The sequence below is a fragment of the Microchirus variegatus genome, assembly GCF_963457635.1.
Source record: "Microchirus variegatus genome assembly, chromosome: 4".
Taxonomy (NCBI): Eukaryota; Metazoa; Chordata; class Actinopteri; order Pleuronectiformes; family Soleidae; genus Microchirus; species Microchirus variegatus.
In genome coordinates, this window is record NC_139805.1 from 6,403,016 (window position 1) to 6,418,697 (window position 15,682).

A 15,682-nucleotide genomic window follows, 5' to 3' on the forward strand; every position below is an offset into this window, starting at 1 on the left:
GCAGCGAGACGCCATGTTTCTACCGGAGCCTGTAAGGACAAACGCGAGAGAACAAAACAAGCGTCTCTTTACTTGTAGCAGAAGTCCCGCCTCCTCTCTCTCCGCTTCGTCTGCTACGGCCGTGGTAGCTCGCCCTCTCCCTCACCTCACGAACCTCATCTGCTGACACGGAGAAAGACGACGAGGACGACATTTGACCAGCTGCGGATACCGTAGCGCTCAGGGAAGGGAGGGGGTGAGCAGAGCAGCAGGTCTTTGTTGTAAATTTCAGCCTCTCCTCTAGATGGCACTATAAACTACTTACTTCACCTTTAAGATGAAGCAGAAAATAAGATTGTATTATAACATTCTAACAAAAGATTCTATTAAGTCTTAAAGGTGCCATATGTAAGAATGTGGCCAAAAACGGTTACTACATTCAAATTCAAAATACCGAGGTCTTTTAGGTTTCGTTTTCTGACGTAACTGGCAACCCGTGGTTGCTCGGCAGCTGGGACTCTACTGACTGCAATGATTGGTAGATGGCGGTAGATTTCAAAACATAAACATGATTTGCAGTCTGCAAAATATATATTTTTAATGCAAATTTTTTGGCTGTACTGTTGTTGTCGGTGAGTTCAGTTTGTTTAATGAACATTATTCCTGAGTCTCTGTGACATATAAGGAGGAAATAGTTGCTTTAGAATTATTACATAATGCACCTTAAATGGCTAAATATGGTTTTGCTTCCTTTCATTATTGACAGCCATGTAAGCGTTAAGCAAATGTGTCCCTGGCTATTTCATAGGAAGGTGGAACCATTCATTTAAAAAGCCTCATTGTTCTGATGTTTTGTCATATTCCCACGTGTTTGCCTGGCACACTCTTCCCCTGCAGACGCATGTGTGAACCTGATATTCCCTATAACATGCTGCGGTGTCTTCTTGCCACTTGTTGGGCTGAACAACCTGCGCTCACTCTCGAGCCCCACGTGACGTTGCTCGTCATAGTTCACGCTGTCACTCGTGGAGAGACTTGAGTCGAGGCTGACTGTGACAGCATATGTTGCGCGCTGTTGTTGGTAAAGCACAACAAACTCACACACCAGGCAGCATCGGGTTAACTGATAGTAGTTGATTTCATTCATTCATTCGCGGGGTTTGTGTGTGTGTGAGAGTGTCCTTTTTTTTTTCCTCCCCCTTTATTCTTTATTCTTTCCTCTCCCAGATTTGATTGTGCCAAGTAACCCGGAGAGCTCAGCATGGCTGCTTTAATGGCAGGATTTGGTCTTTACACGCACGCCATTGTCCGGAGGATCTCCTCGTCCCTGGCCGAAGGAGCGCTCCGGACAAGCGAGGCGGAGGTGGACATCGACAGGGCGCACGGCGAGCACGACGAGTACGTGGAGGTCCTGAAGACGAAGCTCGGGCTGGACGTGGTCGTGCTCGCCGCGGACGAGTCGTTCCCGGACTGCGTGTTCGTGGAGGACGCGGCCGTGGTGTGCGGCGACACGGCGCTCATCACCAGACCCGGGGCAGAGAGCAGGAGGGGAGAGGTAAGAAGATGAAGTGTCAGAAGAAGAGTCAGCATGCATGATTCCTTAGTAACCGAGAACAAAAAAAAGTTTGATGAGAAAGTGGAGGAGGGAGACGAAGTGGCCGCTCCACACCAATCGGCCATAACCTGATGATATCACAATACATGCATATGTTATGATGTTATGTGTGTATGCATATGCATACATGTATAAAGTAATTTATCACTCAATATTCATAATATTAGAGAGTTCAGGGTACAATCCTACAAGGCTGTTACAGAAGTAAACAAGTCATTCATGCAAGTAAACTAATAATTCAGTATCTGTATCATTACAATCCCAAAACACTAAATATCACATAAATATTTAACTAAAAACCTACTGTAAACATGTGCATATTAACATTCTGCAAACAGTATTTTAACTGCATCATGACGTGCTGGTCATTTCTTTTTTTTTTTTCATGGGAACAGGATATATAATTCATATATTCATATATAATGCACATTATGCATCAGCATATATATATACGTGTGTTGTTAACAGTTCCAAAGACTGTGCCAGACATCAGGATCAGTAGATGCTCGAGGTTGTGATACTGGTATCAGACATAAAAAAAAAAATGGGGTTATCAAGCCATTTCTACTACATAATTAGACATTTGTGAGGAAGATATAGTTTATGTGATTGTATTATGGAGCTGCCGTCTCACTTCCTGGGCACTTAAACCAGCACCAGTGTGTCCAGTGTCTTCATTTTTGTATACACAAATAACAGCGACAAAAATTTGATGTATTTTGATGATTAACTAATGATGATGATGTACTAACACGGCCTAAATTCTCTAAAAGGCTAATCCGTGCAGACCAGTTGAAGTGTTAGGCAGAAAGTGCAAGTTAAAGACTAAGGGCAGTTTAATATTTGGATAGAATAACGCGTTCCATGACAAACTATCACCTAATTAGGTGTGTTTGTCCCTAAGGGCAGTAGTTTGAAAGAGAGATATTTGAATGATTTATAGCCTGTACTTACTTCAAAGCTTCCCAACAGCTCTTACTTCAGTACTCAAACAGAAATAGTCCGTTTAGAATTATGACAATGTGAAGGTGACTGCTGCTCGCTGCTGAATTTTATGAATCGAGACATTTAAAAAAAAACAAAAAAACACACAGTTTGAGTGCACTCCGTTGCTTAGTGAGGGTGCCTGCAATGTAGGGGTGCTGTTTGTGTGTGCATGTGTGAATAACAATGAGGGGGGAAATGGTAGGATAGCATCGGTGAAAGCCTCTTGTCATTTCATATTAGAGTCACTCGACTTGGCTCGCTGGTACTAATGGTCACCACGGCCTCACTTTAGTGACCGGGATATTGATAGAAAAGATTGGTGCTGCTACATCCAGCTATTGATGCTGGATGTGCACACATTAGTACACTGTCAGTGTAAGGACCCTTTCTCACACTTAGACTGTGACATTTGTCACATTTGATTCATGGATAGCAGTGGTCAGGGTTGTTTTCTGTTGTTTGTCCCATGGGAGAATGAAAAACTGGCACACACACACACACACACACCGAGGAGTGAATAAATAACAGGATTGCACACTGCACAGACCTGTACAGGGCTGAAGAAATCACACAGGGATTCCAATGACCGCACATTGTCTCAGGCAGAATTAAAAGCGATTTTGGTGGTTCATAGTTAAAATCAGTTATCTGTGAAAATGGCATATTTTTTCCATCGCTGTGTGAGTCACAGCACGGTGGCCTGCAGGATGTGAAGTAAAAAAAAAAAAAGGATGAAAAAGATATTCAAGAGGATATTTCACACTGAAGTGAGAATGAATGCTCTGCAATACCACGATCGATGTTTCTGGGCTGTTTGTTTTTGCTCACAGAAAGAAAAGTGTTTTTTTCCACGGTGTTTGTATTTCATCTCCAATCACAGAAGCACCTGATCATGTACTGCAGTGTTTGGAGGCTTACCAGAATGTTCTCATTGATGTCTGCAGACAGCTCACTACTCGGGTGACTGAGTTACTATTGTGATTTGATTTTTCCTGTTCTTGTATTTTGTGCATTTTTGATTTTAAAAAAAGGAAGAAAAAAAATCTCAATAATAACAGCTGTAAACACATTTAGCATACACAGTATAATAAACCCAGCCATCCGGCTGTCAGGTGTGATGAAAGAACCATATATCAGGGCAAAACTGCTTTGTCCTTCTCTCAGTTATATCACTCTGCATGGACCTGCGGCTGGTTTCATGTTGTATCTACCGGTTTTTTACGTGTAGCAATCGTAGCTGTTAATCTGCAACAAGATAAGAAAAAATACAATGTCAGCTTGACTTTTTTGTTGGTCAAATGATTAATGAGAATTGTCCCCTTGACCGTCACCCAGTTCCGCACTGTTAACCGATTGATTGATAACACAGGTTATAGTTGAATTACATCGTGATTAGGCCGAGACATATGCCGTGATATAATCATATTCACGTATAATCACACATTCAATATTTGTTAGTGTCACCAAAGCACCATGGCATTGTTGGGATTTGAGAATTTATGAGAAGTGGGAAACAGGAGTTTAAGCCAGAGGTATTAAACTCGCAGCCCTTCAAACAATTTCATGCAGCTCCACCACTTAAACGTTTGTTTTTTATATGTATATATTAATGCTGCATGATAAATCTGTCATTTTTATTGTGAATCATGTATCACTAGTGCAGTGCCCATAGGAAGTATGTATTCCTATAGTGGGAGCTGAAGAAGATTTTTCAGTTTTAGTAATGCATGATAAGGAACGTAAAGGCTAACATAATACGTGGCCGACAGTCACAACAGCTTGCTACGCTAATGCTAATCGACAATTAAAACATTTGCGTTGTGCCTAATGAGGTTGCACAGTGTTTGTATTATGTTAGCTCTATGCTAATGCTAATTGTAGCCTCACTAGCTTACCTTTGGAAACATGTACACCAAGCTAGCCGCAAAATAGTAGCATGCTAATGCTAAATAAATACGTGCTTGCGTATTGGTGAATGGACACCGACTTTGTCATTTCAGTAAAACACCATGTTCTGCGTTGAACCGCGTGAAAATGTCTCACCCACCGCGAGGACAGCCTCTTCACTCCCACCTCCCCCCCTTCCAGACAGCGCAGCTGCTGCTGATGAGCCGCTGCCTGCCTGGTGTAGCGTGATAAATCGGCGAAAGTGCAACTCTGTGATCAATAATTTCCTCTAGACCTAAAAATAGATGTTCTGCCTTGTTGTGCTTGGTCCATTACAGTCACAACAAACACTAATATTGGAAGTAGAAGTCTTTAATTCAGACAAACCTGTTTGGAAACAATGAACATCTCTCATTTACCACTGATGAAAAAGTAAAGGCATATTATCACCGGTACTGTTTCCTCCAGACATTTCAGAAGCCTCACATACCAACTAGGTATCAGCCAAAGGTTTGTTGCATCTAATGCTGTGAGAGAATCAAGTAATAAGTAGTACACACTACGCTGGAAACATTGAATCACCACGTTTGACTTTTCTGTCTCCTGCCTGGATTTGTCCATGTCTGTTCTCGACCTTGATTCTCATCTTTAGTCCTGGTTTCCTGCCAAGATCTATGAAGCAATGTTCAATCATTTTTTTTCTGTATTAGACAGAGGAAAGAGCTTGTCACTGCTTGTCATCAGTAAGGCTGTTTTTTCAGGTCAGTTTTGAGATTGATATTGATACGGGGCAAGCAAATGATCTCTTAATCTTTATTTGGCAAAGACATCGCAAATTATGATCCTCACAAGTGTGTCCTCATATGTCGTGAGTTATAGATACAGTACTTTGTTCAGGTCCTATGTTTTATCAGTGGGGCAAAGTGATATTAGTTTGTGTGTTTGAAGTCTTTGTGATGTCTTTTTTTATTGTTTTCATCTTCTTTTCTTGTTGACTATTTCATCCTCCCACCAAACCCTCTTTCCGACTTCCTTTCCTTCCTTACTTCCTGTCTAATAATTTAATTGCAGGGAAGATTGACTACTCAGGCCACACAATTTGATTTGTCTTCTCCGTGCTGCTAAAGGTTAATACGCCCATTGCTTTTTTGCAACTGACTTAATGTCTCATAAAGGTTGTTTTTTTTCAACTCAGAGAGACATCGGGATATGGAATTTAACTTTATTGAAGGTTGCAGGAATCCTGTCCGTTAGGCTGTGGCTTAAAAGCTTTATTATTAGAGGAAATGCTCGTCTTAATGTGCTGCCTCATCATGTTTCTTAAGACGAGGGGCAATTTCTAAAATCACTCACAAATAATGAGCCAAAGTCAAGTGTTCAGTGATACTGCCCACTGAGCTGGTTGCAGACCTGCAGATAGTCGGAGGACCTTCATTTCTTACCAGAATGTGAAATGGTTTCTTGATTGATTAAGCTGCTGATAATATTCTCAGAATATCCGGAGTAGGATCAGGGTTCAAGTTTACCAGAATGTTAAAGATGATGGAATACTGCAAGGTATGGAATACTGTGAACTCTGGCTGGTTACACACTGGTGAAGAACATTCCGAGGGTCATGATAGGGCTCAGTTGTGTTTAGTCTGTCAAGTTCTGTGTTACATTACTCAATCTCTCTTGATTTAAAGCGTGCAGTTGAACTCTATGATGGTTCGAAACTGGCGGTGGCGCTGTTTTCCTGACACCCTGGTGCTGTAAACAAAACAAACAAATCCAGGCATCCAGAGCTATACTGTGCTACTAACAGTGGGTCAAAATATCAATTTGGTCATATGTCGTCGTCCTTCCTCGTGGGATAATCATAATATTATAATAATAATAATAATAATAATATGATAATAATACAATGATCACTATGCCAGGGCAAAAATGTATATTTTAATTAAGAAATGAAGGCGCTCTAAAGTAAGCATTCACTGCTCAAATGACTGAGGGAGAAGAGGGAGTTTACAGCAGGATACTGTTGGACAAAGCTACATTAAGAGATGCTCCATCTATGTTCAATACATATACTTTATGAACTTGAATTAATAGAGAAATCCTGCACTTTTAACTTGTCACAGACGTTTTGTTTTCTTCAGTTAGACAGAAATCGTGATGTATCGCTATAGGATTGTTTTGCAGTGTATTGATTATCACAGAAACGTATTGTGATATTGTTGGTATTTGGATCATGCATTGTGTATGTGTGAGTATCACATTGTGAGGTTACCCTGTGATTCCCACCTCTATGTATAACTATGCACTTCAGTGCCTCAAGTCTATTTGCAGTCATATTATGAAGCATTTTAACTTAACATAAGCTTAATTATGAAGTAGTGATTTCACTCAACCCAGATAAACTGCCTCATCATTTCTTGTGCCTCTCAGTATATGAGGTGGGAGAGAATCTTTCCATTTTCTCCCTCAGGTCGTGCTGTCAAACCTCGCTCTCTTACGTCAAATGTGATTTAGAAAATCCTCTCCTCCACATTCTTCTTTGTTCCCACTGTTTTATTTGAAGCAAAACAAAAAAAAGACCCAGGATCAAATGAACTGAGCTGAACTTGACATAATCAACTATATGAATCTCAGCGTGAATTCTCATTGAAGTTATTACTGAACTTGCCACCTTTTTTCACTTTTACTGGTCCGGCTCAGACAAATGCTTGATTCATTCAACACACCAGAGATGAGTGAAGACTGAAGACGATTATCTCTTAAGTGAATCATATTTTGTAATACGGTTGTAAGACTTAGTTCCTGTAAAGCAAATGCGGAGATTCTCTTTTTTCACACAGTATATACTGTACGTTAGAAAATGGTGGCTGAGAACATGTGAGAACATAACTGTGGGATAAAGAATTAAAAAAAAAAAACACTTCCTCTCAAGTATTATGTTCTGAATTGTTTTGGCAAGTCTAAAATATGGCCCCGATGACGCACCTCCTATAAAAACTGTCAGCTGGCTGTGTCAGTGGTTTACTCATTCACACATTACACATAGTCTTACTCTTACTCTTCAGTAATACTCTTAGGAGAGGATTCATGACGCAAATACTGTGATGCACACGATATAATTAGTTTCCCTTTGAATCTGTTCTAAATTGGACTCTGTGAAATGTGAAGTATTCAATATTTAGAGCAATTTATTGGCAGATTTGAAATATACTATACATAAAAATGTTTGTATAATTTTATAATTGCTTTGAAATTAGAATTGTTCAGGTTTTGTTGACAAAGAAAGCCTTTTATATTTAAGAGTGGACATTCATACAAATGTACAAAAACCTCCTTTCTGATTTGTGAAATTCCCAGTGGTTTCCTATCACACTTGGGAAAAGGAAGGGTGTGCAGAGGAGTCCTCTGTTTGTTGTAATCTCAACTCTCACCATTAGGTCACGCAGAGTCCTCTACGTCGACGTAGAGCCCGTTGCAGAGCCTCTGCGTCGTCTCCGACTGCACAAAATATTTTATAAAGTGTCCGTCACTCCGTCAAGGTACAACAGAGACGGCAAGAGCTGCGATTGGTCCTCAGGACAGGCCGAGCTAACGCTGCTCTGTGCCGGCTCACAGTGCGCACCGAGCGTCCACAGACGCGGGGCTGATCACCGCCGACAACGTCGCTGCCAAACTATAAATACGTCATATCTTAACACACACAGCACATGTTTAGACTCCAAATGGCCAATTTCTCACCTCAAATTATCTTAAAACTGTGTGCCGTGACACAGAAAAGTGAGAAAACGGCCACTGTTTCAACAACAAACAGTCTTTCTCTCTCGGACGCCATTGCTCACTGTAGCCAAAAGCACAACAACCTTGCGCAGCGTGTATCCGTCACCACGACGCGGAAGTATGAAGGCTCGAGGGGTCTCCGTGGTTACGCAGTCGGGTAACGCATTACGCAGTCGGAGAAGTATAACGTGGCCTTCAGGTGCCACTACTTCTTACACACTGGACCTTTAATTCACCCTAAAACATTTGGAAAAGTTCTAAAGAGCAGAAAATAGGCTGTTTCACCGCTGATGAGTTTGTACTCCCGCTGTGATGACTCAGCCTTTTTTTTTTTTTTTTTGAAAGTGCCAGTCACTGCTTACTGTACCTTTATAATTCTATACTGCTGTGAGCAAGTTACTGTAAGCAAAACGTCTAGGAAACAGTGGTCATTAAAGAGGTGCTAAAATAAGTCATAACAAGCGTGAAGGGCTTAGGTGTCAGTCTGGAGGCAGGATGGAAACTTCTGCTCCCACAGACACAATATTTAGGTCATGTTTTTACAGACGTAATATTTAGGTTCAGTCCTTCCAGTTTATGTGTCCACGCTGGCCCCTTTCCGGTCGTGCCTCACAGAGCTGCTTCCAAACTAACACCAGACAGCACAGAAGCCTTGTTTTGACTAGACGACCCACAGATGCAGATTCCTTGCCGTCATCTCCACTCTTATATGACTTCCCTAACGGAACCGACCTGGTTTCTCTCAGGGAGGCTTGACATCCGCGTGTGAATAGGGGAGGCGGATGAGACACCTGGAAACCGCTAGCAGTATGTGGACGAGGGTCAATGTGCCTTCCCCAACTGTCTGTCACATTCCTACCACCTTCAACCTGCCCTTCCCTTCACTGTTTGTCTGTCTGACTCCTCGTCTCATCAGCCTCTCCGTCCCTCTGTCTCTTATTCACTCTCCCACAGAAGATAGCGTCCAAGCACAAGGTTTCCTAAGGTTTTCAGATTAATATGCTGTAATTATGTTTACAGTTAACAGCCTGAGGTTTGGCGATAACGTCATTAGGATATATAATATATATAGATGATGATCTGCCAACGGAGAAATATACTGTAGGTTAGCTTTTCTCAGTATGGGTAATAAAAATATTTACAGCAACAATAATATCAAGAGTAAATTTCTTTGCTGCCAATATGTTCTGGCATGAAAACGTAAGTCACTCACAATGAAAACACATGGACAACCACCAGCGAAATAAAAATCCATTCCAATAATTACTTTTGCAGTAAAGTGGACATTCCAACCTAGTTTCTCATGCTTTCAGTAGATGTTTGTTTGTGCTGTTAAGTATTTTAAAGGATACAACTGTGAAAGCTGTAGACAAAATAAATAGGCCAGAAGCTGTTAGCACCGGCAGTCCTCGTTTGTGCTTAGCACTTAGATTTCAAGTATTATAGCAACACTTACATGGAAGTATTTGCTCAGTAACTGTTGTTACAAAGTCAACTTTAGCTTGTTTACATAGTTTAGGAGCAATTATACTTTAGGAAATTTCATTTACAAGAATACGGCAACAGACCACAAATAACACAACTTACTACTGTAGGCTAATAGACAAAATCATTTCAGTTGTATAATCCCACATTCCCCGTCGTACTTTAATTTTAATCACAAGCTGTTGAGTCTAAAAAGCGTTGCTTTGTAGTTGACATAGTTGATGGTAATTGTTTAACCTTTAGTGTCACAGATCTGTGGCACAGGTGCACTCATGGTAAATTGCTGTGAGTATAATACACAACTCCTGAACATCCTGGGGTGTGGGTTTATAGGTCACATATTCAGGCATTAAAGCTCACATAGAGTGGTCCTGTTGCACATATATGTTAGTTATGGAGGTCTTCTCACATACATTAACTTGTTTTTATGGTCAAAAACCTCCTAGTTGCTGGAAACGAGCTGATAGAAATCCTTCTTTTCTGAAGCTGTGCTGAGCTGCGATATTTCAGACATAAACCTCGCCCCGAGAAGACAGACTGTGTTGTAATTGGCCAGCCAGTGTAGAGCCTTCCCAACTGTCTTGTGATTGGCCAGTACCCCGGAAGTGACATATTCAGCACACCCGCTCTCAGAAGCGCAGCTCCCCCCTCTGGAACGGTGGATGGACTGCTACTCGTTATCAAAACATTGTTTTAACAGTGTTTAAAAATAGCTTCTTCACGACTCCCCGCCGCAGTCCCTTTGACGACCTTTGACCCGGAGTCAGACCCAGAGTCAGAAGACACTGTCGCTCGTGAAACACCTCCACAACGGACGTTATTCTTCTTCTGCGGTTCAATGTACGCAACCGGATGTGCCCGGACTAGTGCCCGGAGCAGGACGATCCGCTGTTCAGGAGAACCGCTGTTTACGTAACTATTACGGGATTTTCAGAGATCTCGCTGAGCCCCGAGATTACAATAAACACAGCGTTCTCAGCAGTGGCTGTTTGTTTCGAAACTTCAGGGCTTCATAAACAAGGTTATGACGCAGATACACACCAAAAAAACAGCGTGAATTGGAACTTCCGGTCGAGTTCCGCTTTAAGAAGGATTATACAAACTAAATTGTGGTAATGTATGAAAATAGACAACTTTTTTTGTCTTATCATCGTCATCATCACAGTGTGGTATCGATGTGTTTGGCCAACACGTGCCAGGACTTTCTCCTTTGTGCTGCATGAACGGAGCAGACAGTTCTCTCCACACTCCCTGCTGCCACCTTCAGACCCTGCCCCCGTTTTGCCCTGGGCTCATCCACCTCAGCCTTTCCAAGCCAGCGCTGTGCAGCTGCTGGGGAGGACTTGTGAACAGGAACTCCTCTCAGCTTCGTAGAATGACCGGGTCACGCTCAGCCGTCACCGTGGGTGTGTGAATGTCTGGTTTGGTATGTGAGACTGAGCAGCGGAGGACAGGAAGTGGGCCAGGCATGGCGGAGCGGAGGAGAAAAGTCGTGCTGAGGTCAGAGAGGACGCGGCAGAAGCTTTTAGACAAAACCCCATTTTTCCACTTGAATGTTTTGGGGTTAGACGTTTCCCTTTCATTTCATAAAAAATGTCAGCCTGAGTCACCTGAGGATAGATGTAAACTAAGAGGAAATGCAGGGGAATTTTGTGGATACTTTGCTCCCTGAGTCTTGTTTGGAGACTCTTCAGCTTTGTTATTCCATCGTGTATGACGGACGGCCTCGTTGACCTTTGCCCCTACGAGCGTTGATGAAAGTAAAGGTGTGAACCGACGACTCCCCCCGAGCACTTGAAGACATACCGATTCTCAGCTTAAAAAAATAACACTGACATTTTTTGGGGGTTTTGAAAAGCTCTTATCAAAACACAGAGGAGAGCTCTGGAGGCTTAGTTAATTTGTATGGTTTTCTTTGAGGATGCCGGCCACATTGATTTCAACAGAACTGACAGATCTTTAAAAGGCAGCTTATGCAACACATGTAAATATGAACGTACAAATGATTTATGTAGTATGAGGTACGAGCAGACCAAATGTGGTCATGCCTTGATGTCATCTGCCACATTGTTATTGTGCAGCAAAAATCAGCGACGACTAATTGGGAAACTGCACAACTTTGTATTTTCTAAAATTCTCTATCTCTCCTCTCCTTTCCTCTGTCACTCATTGACTTCTCACTCTCACCCTTACCTTTTGTTAACTTATGCAACTTCACCCAGACAAATACCAACTGTCAACAGCAGATTTGTCTGTTCCAGGAGACGCCGAGTCTTTCATCTTGCAGGCTCTGCACATCAGTCTATCTGGCAGATATGAATTTAATGCCTGGTTTTCTTTGCAGCCTCTGAGCAACAAAAGTCTTAACGTCCTTCATTTTATCTCGAGGCCTGTTGATGGGTTTTGGCTGCCATCGCTGCTAGTAAAAGTGAGTTATACCTGCATCTGAGGCATCTGCAGCGTTCTAAAGCACCAAGATGGCGGCAAATGCTGTGATTCAGTATTGATACACACTGTATATTAATATTACAGCAGTATATCAGTATAACTAATTTGATCAGTTGACTGATTTAAGCTTATTATGGAGAGTCTTCAACAACAATTCATAACTTTGGTAGTGAGTTAGCTGGAGCACCCATTTCACTGGAATCCGCACACTTAACGTGCTGTGTTTAACAGATGACAGACGAGAAAAGCTGTGTGTTAACAGATTGCTGGGATGTGGAGTGTTTCCAGCTGATTTTACTTCACCCCTCTTTCATGTGAAACGCATCTAATGCTGAGGTTCAGATTTCACATGCTGTATAAAGCACAATTCATCTAAATGGACCCAATAAAGAAGCCTGAGAGCGCAATGGAAATGTTGGATATGAAGTAAAACTGACGCACAACAGGTGCGAGCCTGTACTTTTTAATTATCCCCATTTGGCAGCGTAAATTGACAGAACATCAAAGAAACGCGCTATTACACTACTTTAATTTGACTTTTTTTTTTTTTTTTCAATGAGCTCATGTTAGCTGGAACTAAAATCTAATTCTGAAGAACAATCACGTAGAGAATATTATGGCTGCTGCGTTTTAAAGAGCGTGGTTGAAGCTGGGTTTGGCACGGGTGTCTGTGTGAAGCAGAGCAGTGCTCCAGGTGATCTGGAGGTACATCAAGAGTGAAGTAAGTGCAGAAATATTGAACATGATCAATTATATCATTAGGAGGGGAACGAAGAGCACGAGCAATCCCATGAAAACTATACCTGTTAGGATTTCTAACTAGTTGGAAAAAAGCTCTCTCTGTCAGTAATTCTGCCTCACACAATATGAGGAAATCATAAACTTTTCACTCCTTTTCTGCAAATTTACTTTAAAGGTACAATATGTAGTATTTATGGGTTTATATAACCCAAAATCCACTTTTTTATACATATTATGTGCTCCTGCATTGTCTAGTCGCTGTATAATAGTTTTTGTTTCATTTTCATAGTATTTCAAAAAGTCATGTTAAATAACATGACCGCGGACCGCGGTTGCATAGCCACTGTTAGCAGCGAGACGCCATGTTTCTACCGGAGCCTCCTCTCTCTCCGCTTCGTCTGCTACGGCCGCGGTAGCTCGCCCTCTCCCTCGCCTCACGAACCTCATCTGCTGACACGGAGAAAGACGACGAGGACGACATTTGACCAGCTGCGGATACCGTATCGCTCAGGGAAGGGAGGGGGTGAGCAGAGCAGCAGGTCTTTGTTGTAAATTTCAGCCTCTCCTCTAGATGGCACTATAAACTACTTATTTCCCCTTTAAGGGGCGCCGATTTTGTATTTACAGATTGAGATTGAATCCAGTGTCACACGACGTTGCAGCCAGCATCATTTTTCAACACACATCTTTAAACAGTCCATCCTTTCACGTTCGTTTAATCATTCGCAGTCTTTGCAAAAAGCCAAAAAAACAAATTCACGAAGCACCGACCTATAGCGAATTGCACATGGACGCTATAAATTAAACGGCGTAAAAACCTTCCCCTCCCTGTTCCTATCTTCCATTTGATTAATATGGACAGCAGGCTGACACACAGTTACAGTTTCATGTCTCGTTGTTGGACGGCGTCCTAGGAGGACAAGCTAAAGCAAGGCTCAGTCATATTTCCTCCTCCGCCGTCGCGGTGTCTGTTAAAAATGCGATGCCTCTCGAGCATTGCCCGAGCAACGGCCCTTGTTTTCACATCTGCGCGACTCCCAGAACACAAAGCCAATATTGTTTCAGAATTATCCCTGCGACTGAAACATGAAGTGATTTGTCTTTGCAGCACGCTTTACTTTACACGGCCGCTCCTGCCAGTTAACCTTCTTGTTTTGCCTGACTGTTTCTTTTACTCTTTTTTGTATTTATTGACATATTAACTCATCGGGGCCTTTGATGCACACTTCTCATGTCACAGCATGTGTGTGCATGAACTTGAGCCTCTATAACTCATTGGGATGGCCTTCTTATCAGCCTTTGGTGATAAGTCATGTGAGTAAAATGCTTGTTTATGCCTCATAACCGGCCTCTGAGTGTTTGTCAATGCTCCTCCATCTAGTCTGACTAATCCGAAACCCACATTCATCTACATCTCACGAACGGATAGATTGAATTCAGTGATTGAATCTTGGCAAAAGTACTTAATGACTTGTCATTGCTTAATAAGGCTACATTAAGTAGCTTTACTTTGTTAATGTCGAACACGGTTTGTATTGCCTTAGGGGGACAACACTATTGGACTCTTTAATCACTGAACAATTTGAACAGGGTAGGATTAACTAAAGCGCAACTATCAACCCAGTGATTTAGATGATTTTCTAAGACACAGTAACATTTATTATGGAACAAATGTTCTTTGTACAGAGACTCGCTATCGAGGATGAAATCTGATATGAACACTCTCATTCAACTATTTGAATGATTCAAATGTATTAAGAAATTGTCTCAAGAATAGAGTAAAACTGCTTCTCATTCAATCCTGTAGTTAACTTAATGGAGCCTTTTCATACCTTTTATCTCATGACACTGATTTAATGCTCCTGAACTGTGAATGCTAAGTTTTACTCTTTTAACGCTAAAGGAAGTGCATTTTAATGTAGTTTCAATTTAATTTCTTTATTTTATTGGAACATGATAAAAAAAAAACAAAGCAGAATACACATGCAACAAAATAACAAAATAGAAATAACTGATGAGGAGATGAGGAACTTCTCTAGTCTTACCCCCCTCTCTTGATGTTGCTCTGTGTCTGGCTGATGTGGCAACAGTATTTGATATTGAATCATATTTTATAATAATACTAATGCATTCTTTGTACCTCCTTTGTCTAAACCTGTAGTTCTACATACAGTATATTATTATAATGTTTAATTCCTGAAAGTGTCCTTCAGGTCCGATCACATAAACCACTTTCAGAAGTGGTTTGAGGACAAAGTAGCCACATTTCTGAGCTTCATGAACACTATCTGTCCTCATGAACGCCTCCTCGGCTGATGTTATATATATCAGCAGTTTTTTTTAACTCAATGGTGTGCTCATATGTTCATTTATTTACATACCGTACAATTTACTTTTCTCGTGGTCAAAATGTACTGTTTTTCATAGTACAGCAGCATGAGTAGAGCTCCTCTCTTTCCCTCTCTCTTGCATGCACACACACACTAACACACACAGTTGACTGTATGCAGACTGGAGCATAACGTATAACTTCTGTTAAACATAAGCCAGCAAAGTTCAGCTATTGCTGAGGGGAGGTTGGACTTTGTACTGTCACATTGGCGACTAAAACTTCAAAACTTTTGCTCGAAAAATGTTAAAAAAATAGTTTTTAGTAGTTGTTTTGGTGGTTAGCCCTGGGAGATTTAACATGACCTTAAATGGGGGGAAAAAAGAGTTTAAATTGAAGCGTTATGTAACTAACAACAGCATCCCTCTGTGCACAGC

At 41.5% G+C, this 15,682-nt stretch overlaps 1 protein-coding gene across 2 annotated transcripts in view; it reads left to right on the top strand.

Annotated features, from left to right (window-relative positions):
• ddah1 (dimethylarginine dimethylaminohydrolase 1) overlaps positions 1–15,682 on the top strand; it is an 85,160-nt gene that overhangs the window by 7,659 nt on the left and 61,819 nt on the right. The window contains exons 1-2 of one of the 2 annotated variants that reach the window (XM_083887993.1): positions 1,019–1,060; positions 1,207–1,534. In XM_083887993.1, coding sequence (XP_083744119.1) covers positions 1,241–1,534 — 294 coding nt within the window. In that variant the 5' untranslated portion in view covers positions 1,019–1,060; positions 1,207–1,240. Of the gene's footprint in view, positions 1–1,018; positions 1,061–1,206; positions 1,535–15,682 lie in introns of those variants that run through there. The other variant, XM_083887994.1, reaches the window with a different exon arrangement.